This window comes from Oncorhynchus masou, chromosome 22 (assembly GCF_036934945.1).
Source record: "Oncorhynchus masou masou isolate Uvic2021 chromosome 22, UVic_Omas_1.1, whole genome shotgun sequence".
Taxonomy (NCBI): domain Eukaryota; kingdom Metazoa; phylum Chordata; class Actinopteri; order Salmoniformes; family Salmonidae; genus Oncorhynchus; species Oncorhynchus masou.
Window position 1 is genome coordinate 20,529,632 of NC_088233.1, and position 17,076 is coordinate 20,546,707.

Here is a 17,076-nt window from a genome sequence, read left to right on the forward strand (position 1 = left end):
GAACGTGAAAAAAGTGTCTCACTGAGGTAATCAGGATTTGGTGAAACCATGAATGTTGTTTCCCATGGTCCTGCACTTTTCATATTTTTTAATGCTGCACACGAATTGCCCTTCGGGGAAAATAAAATTTATTGAATTGAAAATTGGCGGTCCTCACCTTCAATTGCCATTCGTTCCCTCAGGTCCTGCTGCAGTCGACTCTGGCGATCCTCCAGCTCCAGTTCTCGTGCACTGGGGGACAGAAAGACAGACTTACGGCCCAACTATTACACCTGTGGCCCTGAATTATGTCTCATGTCTAAATGATGTCTCCAATCTATGTCTAAATTATGTCTGTATACCTTTAGTTAGAGTACCTTATATAGATACAGAGTTCACCTTCAGTAGGCCTATAACATAGGATAATAATGGTTAACTCACAATATCATCAGCTCAGATTCGTATCGCACCAGGGCGTTTTTCTCCTGGACCAGTTTGAACCACTCCTGCATGAGCTTGGGGTCGTCCTTTTTGCCCATCCCTGGAAGAAGAAGCAACAAAGAAAGGGGAGTGAGGGAAACGGCAGGCAGAGGAGGCTTTAGGTGGGTCTGATGCAGACACTGACACAGGCAATGCAATGACAGCCAAGCCAAGACGTCTTTGTTGCGGGAATGGATGGGGAAGTGGGGATGATGGGCCGGGCTGGGCCGGACTGTTGACCAGGGGTCGGGATGGTCTTGCCGTACGCCTCACAGAAGATGAAGTGGAGGAGATTTCAACTTTGGAAAATGAGCGGGAAAAACAGGCGTTTCAAAGTTGAAAGTTTGTGTATCACTAACTTCTGAGACAGACGCCCTTGCTACTGTACTATAATAATAATAATCAATAACAACACACTGAACAAAAATATAAACGCAAAGTGTAAAGTGTATTGGTCCCATGTTTCATGAGCTGAAATAAAAGATCCCAGAAATGTTCCATAAGCACAAAAAGCTCATTTCCCTTACACTTTGGGCACAAATTTGTTTACATCCCTGTTAGTGAGGATTTCTCCTTTGCCAAGATAATCCATCCACCTAATAGGTGTGGCATGTCAAGAAACTGATTAAACAGCATGATCATTACACTGGTGCACCTTGTGCTGGGGACAATTAAAGGCTACTAAAATGTGAAATTTTGTCACACAACAAACACAATGCCATAGATGTCGCAAGTTTTGATGGAGCGTGCAATTGACATGCTCACTGCAGAAATGTCCACCAGAGCGGTTTCCAGAGAATTTAATGTTTCTCTCTCTACAAATAAGCCGCCTCCCAACGTCATTTTAGATAATTTGGCAGTACGTCTAACTGTCCTCACAACTGCAGACCACGCCAACCCAGGACCTCCACATCCAGATTCTTCACCAGCCATCCGGACAGCTGAGGAAATTGTGGGTTTGCACAACCGAAGAAACCGTCTCAGGGAAGCTCATCTGCATGCTAGTCGTCCTCACCAGGGTCTTGACCTTACTGGAAAATGCTCACCTTCGATGGCCTCTGGCACGCTGGAGAAGTGTGCTCTTCACAGATGAATCACGGTTTCAACTGTACCGAGCAGATGGCAGAAAGCCTGTATTTTTTTTATTTCACCTTTATTTAACCAGGTAGGCAAGTTGAGAACAAGTTCTCATTTACAATTGCGACCTGGCCAAGATAAAGCAAAGCAGTTCGACACATACAACGACACAGAGTTACACATGGAGCAAAACAAACAAACAGTCAATAATACAGTATAAACAAGTCTATATACGATGTGAGCAAATGAGGTGAGATAAGGGAGGTAAAGGCAAAAAAAGGCCATGGTGGCAAAGTAAATACAATATAGCAAGTAAAACACTGGAATGGTAGATTTGCAATGGAAGAATGTGCAAAGTAGAACTAAAAATAATGGGGTGCAAATGAGCAAAATAAATAAAATAAATACAGTAGGGAAAGAGGTAGTTGTTTGGGCTAAAATATAGGTGGGCTATGTACAGGTGCAGTAATCTGTGAGCTGCTCTGACAGTTGGTGCTTAAAGCTAGTGAGGGAGATAAGTGTTTCCAGTTATAGTGCTTTTTGTAGTTCGTTCCAGTCATTGGCAGCAGAGAACTGGAAGGAGAGGCGGCCAAAGAAAGAATTGGTTTTGGGGGTGACTAGAGAGATATACCTGCTGGAGCGTGTGCTACAGGTGGGAGATGCTATGGTGACCAGCGAGCTGAGATAAGGGGGGACTTTACCTAGCAGGGTCTTGTAGATGACATGGAGCCAGTGGGTTTGGCGACGAGTATGAAGCGAGGGCCAGCCAACGAGAGCGTACAGGTCGCAATGGTGGGCAGTATATGGGCTTTGGTGACAAAACGGATTGCACTGTGATAGACTGCATCCAATTTGTAGAGTAGGGTATTGGAGGCTATTTTGTAAATGACATCGCCAAAGTCGAGGATTGGTAGGATGGTCAGTTTTACAAGGGTATGTTTGGCAGCATGAGTGAAGGATGCTTTGTTGCGAAATAGGAAGCCAATTCTAGATTTAACTTTGGATTGAAGATATTTGATATGGGTCTGGAAGGAGAGTTTACAGTCTAACCAGACACCTAAGTATTTGTAGTTGTATTCTAAATCAGAGCCGTCCAGAGTAGTGATGTTGGACAGGCGGGTAGGTGCGGGTAGCGATCGGTTGAAGAGCATGCATTTAGTTTTACTTGTATTTAAGAGCAATTGGAGGCCACGGAAGGAGAGTTGTATGGCATTTGTATGGCATTGAAACTTGCCTGGAGGGTTGTTAACACAGTGTCCAAAGATGTATGTATGTAAGTATGGTGTTGTGTGGGCGAGAAGTTTTACTGATGTCAATGTTGTGAAGAGAGTGCCCCATGCTGGCGATGGGGCTATGGTATGGGCAGTAATAAGCTATGGACAATGAACACAATTGTGTTTTATCGAAGGAAATTAGAATGCACCGAGATCCCGTGACGAGAGCCTGAGGTCCATTGTCGTTCATACGCTGCCATCACCTCATGTTTCAGCATGATAATGCAGGGACCCATGTCGCAAGGATCTGTACACAATTCCTGGAAGCTGAACATTTCCCAGCTCTTCCATGGCCTGCATACTCACCAGACATGTCACCAATTGATCATGTTTGGGATGCTCTGGATCGGCATTTTACGACAGCGCATTCCAGTTCCCGCCAATATCCAGCAACTTCGCACAGCCATTGAAGAGGAGTGGGACAACATTCCTCAGGCCACAATCAACAGGCTGATCAACTCTATGTGAAGGAGATGTGTCGCATGAGGCAAATGGTGGTCACACCAAATACCAACTGGTTTTCTGAACCACGTCCCTACCTTTAAAAAAAATGATATCTGTGACCAACAGATGCATATCTGTATTCCCATTTGTGAAATCCATAGATTAAGGCCTAATGAATTCATTTGAATTGATTTCCTTTTATGAACTGTAACTCAGTAAAATCTTTGAAATTGTTACATGTTGCATTTAAATTTTTGTTCAGTATATATGCCATTTAGCAGACACTTCTACCCAAAGCGACTTACAGTCCCGCCTGCATACATTTTTAACATACGGGTGGTCCCGGGAAACAAAAACCCTATCCTGGTGTTCGAAGCACCATGTTCTACCAACTGAGCTACAGAGGACCCCTGTATGTTCAGAGCAGTTGTCGTCTCCTACCACTGTTTGTCCTACCACTGTTTGTCCCCCCCTTACGGAGAGGGCCATAGGTAGGGGGGCAGAAAACCGTGGTGTATTCCACCACATTGTACCCGGGATGTTGTACTCTATGGAAGTTCTACATTCCTACATGCAACAAAGTACCACCAGTAGAAATAAAGGATCCTGTTAGATCCTATGCCTACAGAGCAGTTTCAAAAAACCTGTGTTATGAATGATTTAATTCTCCCTATAGCTTCTACTACTGAGTCAAATGATGGCGCCGATCTGTCATTTAGACCAATAGTGAAGCTATCATACTCCCCTATTAAACCTGCCTGAGGGAGAAGACTGGTATTTGGCATGCATTACTGCAGTCAAGGGCCAGCAGCCAAATAACTTTTACCCTTATGCCACTGTAAAGGTGGCCAGTCCATGCTATGCTATAGAAAGTCTGCTAGCATTTTTCATCTGTCGCACGTAGGTGGGAGCCAAGCGGTTTCAATGAGACACTGGGGGGCAAACCATTGATGCAGCATGATGTACTTAACTGGAGTGGTGGAGTCTCTTGCAAAACAAAAAGGAAAAACACAGCATACACATGAATCAAATGGCTGTGCTCTCGGGTGCTGCTGCCGGTTTTCGCTGATTAACAGACAAGGACAGAGAGGCAAAGCGGAGTTCCTCAGATGGAGGAACTCAGACAGGACAAAGAGGAGATGGAAACAGGTGGATTTGCTAACTTAACCAACAATGTGCTTGCTTTTCCCTCTCCCTCTCTCTTTCTTTCTTTGCGCCTCGTCCACCACCCTTAGCCCAGGTTCCAAGATCACAGGAGAGAAGAGCCACAGTTAACAACATAACACACATCCAGCCTGAAAACCAGATCGCACAGAACACACACAGGCATGTTTTGTTTACATTGATCAGAAAGCTTCTCAAGCAGTTTCACACAGACATACATGTGTTAGAGAAAGTAGACCAGATGATCCAGAATGTTGTAGAATACGGAAAATGGAGATGTGTCACAAGTTGTAGGTCTATCGCTCTCTTTATCACAACCATGTCACACACAGTCTTAGTTGTAACACACTATAGTCAAGAGAGAGGCTGTGAGGCAGCTTTCACACACTATAGAGAGACTACACCACTCAGTAGTGGGAGACAGATGGCTTTTCATGTCCATTAGTTTTACAGCAAACAGAGGACATGCTTTTGATTAAACACACAATGAAGCAGAGTAGTTTCCCCTTTAGCTTTAGCTGTAGCTACTTGGAATGATGGAAAAATGTGTGCACAATAGCTGTTTACTTACTTGGGTTGTTAACCAGGGTTGAGGGGTTTCTAATATGTTTCTGCTTGAGACTGTTAATCTCAAGGCAAATTAATCTAGGAGGGGGTCTATAGAAGCCTCCATGTTACATGGTTGATTCAAGACTGTAAATAAACCATTTAAAAATACTATTGGTGACAGTGTGCACTAGGTTTCTGAGTATCCTCAACTCCACAAACCAAAAGTCGCATAGACATGTTCTGTCCTTATTTTCTCATCTACACCGTTCCAGCAAGTTTACAAATGTCTACATAAATGTGTGTAATGTTCAGTGTGATACGACTATGGTAGATAGCGAACGGTGACATCCTGGGGAAATCTACTGAGCCTGGACACACAGAGGGAGAGGAGGAGGAAGGGGGTTTCAGGAGACCGAGGGGAGGAGCCCTGCTTTGTGGATCCCCGCGGTCGGTTGCTGTGGTAACCTGAAGCAGCCAGCAGCAGGCAAGGCAATAGGTTACGTTACCTTCAGAGGAACAGCAGGGACAGAAGGAGATAGGTCTTCGGCGAGGGGTCCCGACAAAGGGCTCAACTACTTCCACAACATAGGGAAAGAGTGCCAAGGGGTGGGGTGGAGGAAGAGGAGGAAGAAGTGATAGACAGAGAAAAAAAGTGTAGAGGACATAAAGCGTGAGAGGAAGTGTAGGAGGGAGGGAGAGATGGGGGGAAGATGAGGAAGAAAGAACAGTGAGGAGAAAAATCTAAAAGAATGAGAGCACTAGGAGAAGGAGGGAGAGAAGAGAGTGAAAACAAAGGGCAGGAAAGAACAGGGGAATAATCCTCATCTTTCATCTGATGTACTCAGAACAATACTCCTCAAATTCAGAAAAACTGTTGTGACAATAGAGTTCTATGGGGTGATACAGGAGCCTTCACAATACCAATGTTGTGTAATGTGTTGACAATGCTCTGCAAATTAGATTCATCTAAATGAAAACAGCTTTTTATTTATCATCACTTGAGATTTACAGAAATAGAAGATAAATCATCTCAGCGGGAAAGAGTTAATTATTCCATCTTTGAAAATATTTCAGCTCTCCCAGGTGAACATAACTTGTATTTGTTGACGTTGTGGATACTTTTGAAGTGCAAATTAGCATTTTTGTGCAAATGTGTGTGAACCTCCGTGAGAAATTCCTCACATTTGAGGTCATACTGTCTACCGGATATAGTGAAGATAGATAAACACTGTACTAGGCACAAACTGTAAGGTGAAGAGGAGATATAAAGTCATTGAGTTTCTCAACGAAGAAGAGCCTTCTATCAGAGAGTGTATCGGACAAACGATGAGTTGGGGATGGTGTCACACACCGATACAACAGGAAATGCACACAATGTATTCAACAGTCTGAGACTTGGGTGAAAGAGCTCAGAGAGAATGGAATGCTGGTGAAATTAACCACAAGAGACTATCACAGTAGAATCATAACTCTCCACTCAAACAAGATAGGCTGTCTCACATACTCACTGCTGTGAGGTTTTAAAGTGCAATGGTTCCGCCTCATACCTCATCATAAAACCACAGTTATTTATTATAATGTGTATGTAAAGTACCAAATCATTGAGAATCATTGTGAAACTGGCGTACCTATTTGAGGTGATTATGGTTGTAAATGGAGTGATAGATAAGATGTGCAGTCAACCCTGCTGGCCAAAAGCGAGAGCATGACAGCAGTTTCCTCTGTTAGCTTTTAGCACCCCCTGCAGGGCTGCTGCACACACAGCACAGCCATGCTGCTTCCCTCAATAGCCTGTGTTTCAGTTCATGATTTGGCCAGTGACAGCTAGATGGAAGCCAGTCCAATTCACTTCACCAGACAGGGTAACACTGTATCAGGCCAAAGTTGCAGAATGCCGACCATGTATACCTTGTCCTCCACACAGCCCAGAAGCTTGAGACCATCAGACACACACTGCATTCAGTTTGGGAGATCAAACCAAGTGGCAATGGTGTCTCTCTTCAATTTCAGAAATACTTACCTTCAATGGATGCCTCATCTAACTTGCTGCGATTGACTCAAAAACCAAAACATTTATAATTGTTGCATGCAATTGTACCGAGGGTCTATAAACCACATAGTGAATGTAATCACACTATTGGGGGACAATGACCAGATAGATTTTTCCAGTGTTACAACACTCCATGCCATCTCCTTTCTAATGGGTGACAACGACAACATCACAGAGAGCGGGACAGTCAGACGGTCAAGACACCACATCCACGCTGGGTCACTAATACAGACTCTTTTGGACAATCACAGGTAGCATCCAAAATGGCACCCTGTTACCTACGTAGTGCACTACTTTTTTACCAGAGCCAAATGGCCATATGTGGGACACTAGTTTAGACCAGGGCCCATACCCAGTAGTGCGTAATATCGGGCCATGGTCAAAAGTAGTGCAATATATAGGGAATAGGCCATTTTGGATGCACACACAATGTGAATAGGACTGCTATGAGGGGTCGAGACCAAACACTACTTTTCAGCACAGACACGTATATTACAGGGTTATGCAACAGGGCAGGTATGGGAGAGTCAGAAGAGCACAAGCACCAGAGCTGGGACTACAGGGATACAGCAGCACCAGAGCTGGGACTACAGGGATACAGCAGCACCAGAGCTGGGACTACAGGGATACAGCAGCACCAGAGCTGGGACTACAGGGATACAGCAGCACCAGAGCTGGGACTACAGGGATACAGCAGCACCAGAGCTGGGACTACAGAGATACAGCAGCACCAGAGCTGGGACTACAGGGATACAGCAGCACCAGAGCTGGGACTACAGGGATATAGCAGCACCAGAGCTGGGACTACAGGGATACAGCAGCACAGCTCTAAGGCAAGTCAAGGGCCAGGAGTTTAGTTAGGAGTTTTGGGGTCAGTAAGGGGCAGGGTGCACTATTTTCCAGTTGGGTAGGTGGGTGAGTGTGTGTGGTTCTACTTTAACATTATCCCTGCTGCCTAGCCTAGTGGTTAGAGCGTTGGACTAGTAACCGGAAGGTTGCAAGTTCAAATCCTCGAGCTGACATGGTACAAATCTGACGTTCTGCCCCTAAACAGGCAGTTAACCCACTGTTCGTAGGCCGTCATTGAAAATAAGAATTTGTTCTTAACTGACTTGCCTAGTTAAATAAAAGTTTAAAAAAATATGTGTTAGCATGTGTGTGTTCTTTACTAAATGCTTTCATAGTTATTATACTTGTACACTATTCCAATGCATAGATGTTATTATGTAATCCAGGGGTTCCCAAGCTTTTTCCACTCAGAGACCCCCTTCCAGCATTGGGGAATATACTGTGCAAGTGCCATGTCTATTTCCTGCAATTCTACACATTTTGCCATGGGGTGCAATTCTACACATTTTGCCATGGGGTGCAATTCTACACATTTTGCCATGGGGTGCAATTCTACACATTTTGCCATGGGGTGCAATTCTACACATTCTGCCATGGGGTGCAATTCTACACATTCTGCCATGGGATGCAAAGAAAATTGTTCAGTTTTAAAACAAATTTTCTGGCAATTCTATAAATTTTGTGACTTAAACAACTACAACAATATTTATGGGCAAAAAAAACCCATTAGCTGACATGGGCGACTTGATCTGGACATTTCTGACAAGTTATAAATAGCTCTCTAAGTAACGTATACAATGACTGACATGACAAGAGGAACTGATGCTGTACTACCTCATTTCGAAATTACACCTTGCGCATTCTACTATTATAACTTTCAAGAGTACATTTAACGCCCCACAGTTTGGGAACCACTGATGTAATCAATGCAGTGAAATTAACATTAAAATGATCAAAGAGTGTGTGAAAATGATCTTAACAAGAAAAGGGGGGAAAAAGTGTGTGATCTTTCTGACTGTGTGCGCTACGTGTCTATTAGAAGTGATACTGGAGGGATCTGATAGTGACCAGGCTTCTGCCGCAGCAGGGGATGCAGCTCTGAGGAAACAAGCTCCAGACCAGTACTATAGAAGGGAAAGACAGATATAGGTGGGTTAGCTGTTAGTTATTTGGAAGCGACAGATTTGAAATACATACCGCCCAGATGCAAGTCCATGATTTCACTGTAATTAGACTCTCCCCAATAGTCTACAACAGGGATATATTAGATATATGAGTTATTGTACACACACAGCCTCCACTGGACAACACCAATCTGCAACAAGATGGTCATGCACATGCTTGCACACACACACCACAACCACACACACCACACCCAAACACAGTTCAAACATGCACACAAGTACTCACCACAATACATATGCAGTCAAGTACACATATTGGCTTTTACTACATGTACTTTTCCGTAATGATAGGGTGGCTACATATATTTCCTGTAAGGCTGTGTACTGCCTCTGTGTATGAGACATTAACTATGTGTGTGTGAGGCAACACCAGGTATGGAGTGTCACGGTACCGGTGACTCACTCATTTGATACACTGATGCTTTAGAGGAGGCATACACCATATCAACCACAATGGTGTAGTGGGTTAAGATGTCTTATATGTACAGTAGTATTCCCACTTTTGATTGGTAACCATACCAATACATCAATGCATATGTATGCGCTTGGCCACAATTTTATTCAGTCTTGGTGAACAGAAACCCTTCCATATGAGGCTATGTGGACAAACACATCCAATGTGAGCACACACCAATCTATGTCGAAACACAAAGACATTCTCCAAATTGCATGCAGCTCAGACGATGACCGACAGAAACAATTAAGAGTACAGTATGGTTGTTGTATTAATTACAGTGAGTCTAATGTTTTGATAAAGTACAATAAGTCCCCTTAAACAGTCCTTTGAAAGCGTAGATGACAGAGAGGTTAAAGTCCACTTGAGAGAAAATTCACTCTGTGATTTAGGTTAGTATTGTGGTGTAACTAAGAATGTTGTTGATCCATCCTCTGTTTTCTCCTGTCACAGCAATGAAACTCTGTAGCGGTTTTAAAGTCACCATTCACCTCATGGTGAAATCCCTGAGCGGTTTTTCCTGAGTGGTTGGAAGGACGCCTGTATGTTTGTAGTGACATATTTGTAGTGACTGGGTGTATTGATACACCACACAAAGTGTAATTAATAACTTCACCGTGCTCAAAGGGATATTCAATGTCTGCTTCTTTTTCTTTTTACCCGTCTACCAATAGGTGCCCTTCTTTGCGAGGCGTTGGAAAACCTCCCTGGACTTTGTGATTGAATCTGTGTTTGAAATTCACTGCTCGACTGAACGACCTTTCATATAAATGTATGTGTGGGTACAGAGACGAGGGGTGTGAATACTTTCTGAAAGCACTGTATGTTATAAGCGAGGATTCACCAGTTTGTGTAGTTCACATAGGTTACCAATAATTATAGATTCTTTTGAGACTTTGCATGCCTTGAAACCCTATTTAAAAGTTGTTAGCATTGTATAATGTTCTACAGTAAACAAGAATGACTTCATCACTGAGTGAAAGTTCTGATGTCTGTGATAGTCCCTTGTCTTGCACAGTGTGAATGTATTGTTTCAGAGTAAGATACCACCAGTATCTAGACACTGCATATCTAGATACAAGATGAACGTAGATGATGATTTCTACAAATTTAAGAATATACTTTCATTCACTGCTAAACCAGGGTGACTGGTTTTATGAAAAGTATAGTTTGGATACTTTATTTTTTTTAAATTTTATTTCACCTTTATTTAACCAGGTAGGCTAGTTGAGAAAACAAGTTCTCATTTGCAACTGCGACCTGGCCAAGATAAAGCATAGCAGTGTGAACAGACAACACAGAGTTACACATGGAGTAAACAATTAACAAGTCAATAACACAGTACAAAAAAGGGGAGTCTATATACATTGTGTGCAAAAGGCATGAGGAGGTAGGTGAATAATTACAATTTTGCAGATTGGCACGGGAGTGATAAATGATCAGATGGTCATGTACAGGTAGAGATACTGGTGTGCAAAAGAGCAGAAAAGTAAATAAATAAAAACAGTGTGGGGATGAGGTAGGTGAAAATGGGTGGGCTATTTACCAATAGACTATGTACAGCTGCAGCGATCGGTTAGCTGCTCAGATAGCACATGTTTGAAGTTGGTGAGGGAGATAAAAGTCTCCAACTTCAGGGATTTTTGCAATTCGTTCCAGTCACAGGCAGCAGAGTACTGGAACGAAATGAGGTGTAGGCTTTAGGGATGATCAGTGAGATACACCTGCTGGAGCGCGTGCTACGGATGGGTGTTGCCATCGTGACCAGTAAACTGAGATAAGGCGGAGCTTTACCTAGCATGGACTTGTAGATGACCTGGAGCCAGTGGGTCTGGCGACGAATATGTAGCGAGGGCCAGCCGACTAGAGCATACAAGTCGCAGTGGTGGGTGGTATAAGGTGCTTTAGTGACAAAACGGATGGCACTGTGATAAACTGCATCCAGTTTGCTGAGTAGAGTGTTGGAGGCAATTTTGTAGATGACATAGTCCAGTCAGTTTTACTATGGTAAGTTTGGCGGCGTGAGTGAAGGAGGCTTTGTTGCGGAATAGAAAGATGACTCTTGATTTGATTTTCGATTGGAGATGTTTGATATGAGTCTGGAAGGAGAGTTTACAGTCTAGCCAGACACCTAGGTACTTATAGGTGTCCACATATTCAAGGTCGGAACCATCCAGGGTGGTGATGCTCGTCGGGCATGCGGGTGCAGGCAGCGATCGGTTGAAAAGCATGCATTTGGTTTTACTAGCGTTTAAGAGCAGTTGGAGGCCACGGAAGGAGTGTTGTATGGCATTGAAGCTCGTTTGGAGGTTAGATAGCACAGTGTCCAAGGACGGGCCGGAAGTATATAGAATGGTGTCGTCTGCGTAGAGGTGGATCAGGGAATCGCCCGCAGCAAGAGCAACATCATTGATATATACAGAGAAAAGAGTCGGCCCGAGAATTGAACCCTGTGGCACCCCCATAGAGACTGCCAGAGGACCGGACAGCATGCCCTCCGATTTGACACACTGAACTCTGTCTGCAAAGTAATTGGTGAACCAGGCAAGGCAGTCATCCGAAAAACCGAGGCTACTGAGTCTGCCGATAAGAATATGGTGATTGACAGAGTCGAAAGCCTTGGCAAGGTCGATGAAGACGGCTGCACAGTACTGTCTTTTATCGATGGCGGTTATGATATCGTTTAGTACCTTGAGTGTGGCTGAGGTGCACCCGTGACCGGCTCGGAAACCAGATTGCACAGCGGAGAAGGTACGGTGGGATTCGAGATGGTCAGTGACCTGTTTGTTGACTTGGCTTTCGAAGACCATAGATAGGCAGGGCAGGATGGATATAGGTCTGTAACAGTTACAGACCTATATCCATCCATCTCAAGCAAGAAAGATAAGCAGAATTGCTGCTATCCCAGCTACTTTTTCTACATAAAGGGGAGGTCAATGCGCGTTTAGAGGAAATGTGGTGCATAGATAATAACCCCTAATAACCCCAATGGCTATGGATACAGGCAGTGGCTATGGATACAGGCAGTGGCTATGGATACAGGCAGTGGCTATGGATACAGGCTGTGGCTATGGATACAGGCAGTGGCTATGGATACAGGCAGTGGCTATGGATACAGGCAGTGGCTATGGATACAGGCAGTGCCTATGGATACAGGATGTGGCTATGGATACAGGATGTGGCTATGGATACAGGCAGTGGCTATGGATACAGGCAGTGGCTATGGATACAGGCAGTGGCTATGGATACAGGCAGTGGCTATGGATACAGGCAGTGGCTATGGATACAGGCAGTGGCTATGGATTCAGGCAGTGCCTATGGATACAGGATGTGGCTATGGATACAGGCAGTGGCTATGGATACAGGATGTGGCTATGGATACAGGCAGTGGCTATGGATACAGGCAGTGGCTATGGATACAGGCAGTGGCTATGGATACAGGCAGTGCCTATGGATACAGGCAGTGGCTATGGATACAGGCAGTGGCTATGGATACAGGATGTGGCTATGGATACAGGCAGTGGCTATGGATACAGGATGTGGCTATGGATACAGGCAGTGGCTATGGATACAGGCAGTGGCTATGGATACAGGCAGTGGCTATGGATACAGGCAGTGCCTATGGATACAGGATGTGGCTATGGATACAGGATGTGGCTATGGATACAGGCAGTGGCTATGGATACAGGCAGTGGCTATGGATACAGGCAGTGGCTATGGATACAGGCAGTGGCTATGGATACAGGCAGTGGCTATGGATACAGGCAGTGGCTATGGATACAGGCAGTGGCTATGGATACAGGCAGTGGCTATGGATACAGGCAGTGGCTATGGATACAGGCAGTGGCTATGGATACAGGCAGTGGCTATGGATACAGGCAGTGGCTATGGATACAGGCAGTGGCTATGGATACAGGCAGTGGCTATGGATACAGGCAGTGGCTATGGATACAGGCAGTGGCTATGGATACAGGCAGTGGCTATGGATACAGGCAGTGGCTATGGATACAGGCTGTGGCTATGGATACAGGCAGTGGCTATGGATACAGGCAGTGGCTATGGATACAGGCAGTGGCTATGGATACAGGCAGTGGCTATGGATACAGGCAGTGGCTATGGATACAGGCAGTGGCTATGGATACAGGCAGTGGCTATGGATACAGGCAGTGGCTATGGATTCAGGCAGTGGCTATGGATTCAGGCAGTGGCTATGGATTCAGGCAGTGGCTATGGATTCAGGCAGTGGCTATGGATTCAGGCAGTGGCTATGGATTCAGGCAGTGCCTATGGATACAGGATGTGGCAATGGATACAGGCAGTGGCTCTGGATACAGGCAGTGGCTACAGTACTGACGATGCGCTCCCCAAATTTCACCACGCTCACTGTTCATTAACTCTTGGAAGTGCTTGCACAAAGGATAGTAACATCTCATCCTGTGTTCTTGGAATCAGGCTGTGGCTATGGATACAGGCAGTGGCTATGGATACAGGCAGTGGCTATGGATTCAGGCAGTGCCTATGGATACAGGATGTGGCAATGGATACAGGCAGTGGCTCTGGATACAGGCAGTGGCTACAGTACTGACGATGCGCTCCCCAAATTTCACCACGCTCACTGTTCATTAACTCTTGGAAGTGCTTGCACAAAGGATAGTAACATCTCATCCTGTGTTCTTGGAATCAGGCTGTGGCTATGGATACAGGCAGTGGCTATGGATACAGGCAGTGGCTATGGATACAGGCAGTGGCTATGGATACAGGCAGTGGCTATGGATACAGGCAGTGGCTATGGATAGAGTTTTTTGCCCACGCCCCAACGGAAAATTCTCTCTTAAAGCTAAGGATTCAGATCACGTTCTGCATGTGTTATTTTACGCACACATTCATTTTTCTAACGTAGCTGCTGCTATTACTTACTATTTTTGACAATGTTTACTTTTACTTCACTACATTCCAAAAGAAAATAATGGACTTTTTACTCCATATATTTTCCCTGACACCCAAAAGTACTCGTTACATTTAGAATGCTTAGCAGGACAGGAAAATGGTCCATTCATGCACTTATCAAGAGAACATCCCTGGTCACCTCTAGTGCCTCTGATCTGACGGACTCACTAAACACACATGCTTTGTCTGTAAATGATGTTTGAGTGTTGCCGTGTGCCCCTGGCTATCCATACATTTAAAAAGAAAACGGTGCTGTCTGGTTTGCATAATAAGGAATTTGAAATGATTCATTCTTAAGAAAATTTAAAACCAAATACTTTTAGATGAGGTACTTTCACTTGAGTCATTTTCTATTACAGTATCTTTACTTTTACTCAAGTATGACAATCGGGTACTTTTTCCACCATTGACTCCACCTCCATATTTCACTCTTTACTCACCCTCTTCTGAACCATGATGATGTTGCCTATGTCTCTGCCTCATATTTCTAAACAGCGGTTTGTTCTTCTCTGTCTGTCTGTTGTAACTAAATATTGCAGTCACCCCCAACACTTTGGAGCAAAAATAATCTGTGTTTTGTTGTGATGATGTAGGCTTACAATGAATTCGGAAATTATTCAGACCCCTTTCCCCACATTTTGTTACAGTACAGCCTTATTCTAAAATACATTAAATAGTTTTTTAAATCATCATTCAACACACAATACTCCATAATAACAAAGCAAAAACGGGCACAGACCTGGGGAAGGGCACTGAAAAAGTACTGAGTAAAGGGTCTGAATACTTATCTAAATGTGATAAGTTTTTTAGGTTTAATACATTTGCAAAAAAATACCATTTAATCCATTTTAGAATAAGACTAAGACAACAAAACGTGGAAAAGGGTGAGGGGTCTGAATACTTTCTGAACGCACTGCATCTTTATAGTTTCTGCAACATCCTAGTTCCTGAAAAAAGAACACTACTTGACTGCCTGTCTTCCTGCACAGCTTGTTTGCAATGATGATAACATTCAATCGCTAATTTCACTGCGTATTTTTGTCTTGCTACGTTCCACATCTGGGCATCCGAACGTTCTTGGCAGCTAAGCGTGTATCCGGACCGGTAAAAAGAGTCGGACAATGGGAAATTAATTTTGTATCAACCGGTGCCATAGTTATGCTGTATATGCTGGTATCGTGGCGAGAGTAAATAGCTGTATGTACCTCATCAGCTAAGAAGAACAAGAAATCGCTAGACTGTTTGCGTCGTAAGTATGTTTGCAATACTGATTTGTTTGTATGTTTTGTATGTTTGCAATACTGAATTTTGAGTAATAGATGTAAATAGCTGCATATAGCCTCCTCACCTCCTGAAAAAAGAACATGAAATCAGGCTTATGCTTACTGAGAAATGGAATGCAATATTTGGAACAGTTTAGTATACAACATGACGTTTGTAGGAAATTGCGCTTATGCTTAATAGCCTACTGAGGGAATGCAAGAGTTCGAACAGTTTTGTGCACAACAAAGTCTGTAGGCTACACGAATGACCAGACAAAGGTGATCAAGGAGGAGGGAGTGGCAGTGGAGTGGGCACAGTGATACAAAAAACTAAATCCTGCACATGAGCAGAAATATCCGTATTTTTAGCCTGGGAAAACTGGGATAAAGAAACTCCATATCCGTATCCACTTCGTAACAAGTATGACCCCACCCTATGTGTGGACCCTGGGGGGGATGTAACCCAATCAGAAAAAGAAGTGAGTGACAGATGGGTACCTGCTTCCCCTCGCAGGGCTTTCTCCACGGCCACGCCCCTCTCCTCCAGCTGTCTTTGCTTCTCCTCCACCTGCTCCAGCTGTCTCTGGATGATCTGAGGGAGCAGCGACATGCCAGAGAACAATTCAGAACACACACACACACACACTAAAGCTTAATAACCTATTTTGTTGGGAAGTAATAACTAGTGATTACAGGCTATTGTGAAATGGTAGAACATGCTGCTAGCCATGTGATTTTTCTCCGTGACCAAAACATGATGACTTTCGATTTTTAGCTGATATGGGAATAAATACACAAATCAGCATATCAAACTGGTATATTGTTTTAGGTTACACAGGCAAGTATAAGAATATTTGCCAGAGCATATTTTTTTGTATTATAAATATTATTATTTCACATGGCGATGTGGGAAGCTAAAAAGGATAGCTAGCTTGCAATGTTTTTAGCCAAGCTACTACTAGCAAAGGAAACTCTTCCTTGCTTTCACAAAATAAAAAATGTTGCTATTTCCCCAATGTGAATAGGACCAGCGAGGATATTATGTTACCAAAAGGTGTCCGCTACTCCAAAAATCCCACTCCACCTACGTGCATACACGAACATAGATAAACGGAGTGAAATGTGGAGTAAACTTAACCCTAACCCTCTGAATTATCCGAGGGAGGAACGACAGGCCAGAACCCACACATATGAACACACACACACGAACATACACAAACACGGAGTGTCTCATTGCACACATATTCATAATATTTCAATGAACTGACAGTTCCCTGGACTAAAAACTTTACAAAGTTGGATTGGTTTTGTTCTTTGGTAAAAAGGCATACTTTTTGTCTTATAAAATATTCATAAGCAGTAA

The 17,076-nt window shown here is 43.8% G+C and overlaps 1 protein-coding gene across 1 annotated transcript in view; it reads right to left on the bottom strand.

Annotated features, from left to right (window-relative positions):
* The window catches only part of LOC135509161 (protein-methionine sulfoxide oxidase mical3a-like), a 112,118-nt gene that overhangs the window by 2,620 nt on the left and 92,422 nt on the right, over nucleotides 1-17,076 (bottom strand). The window contains 4 exon segments of the mRNA XM_064929579.1: nucleotides 158-231; nucleotides 421-520; nucleotides 9,064-9,114; nucleotides 16,212-16,305. Coding sequence (XP_064785651.1) covers nucleotides 158-231; nucleotides 421-520; nucleotides 9,064-9,114; nucleotides 16,212-16,305 — 319 coding nt within the window.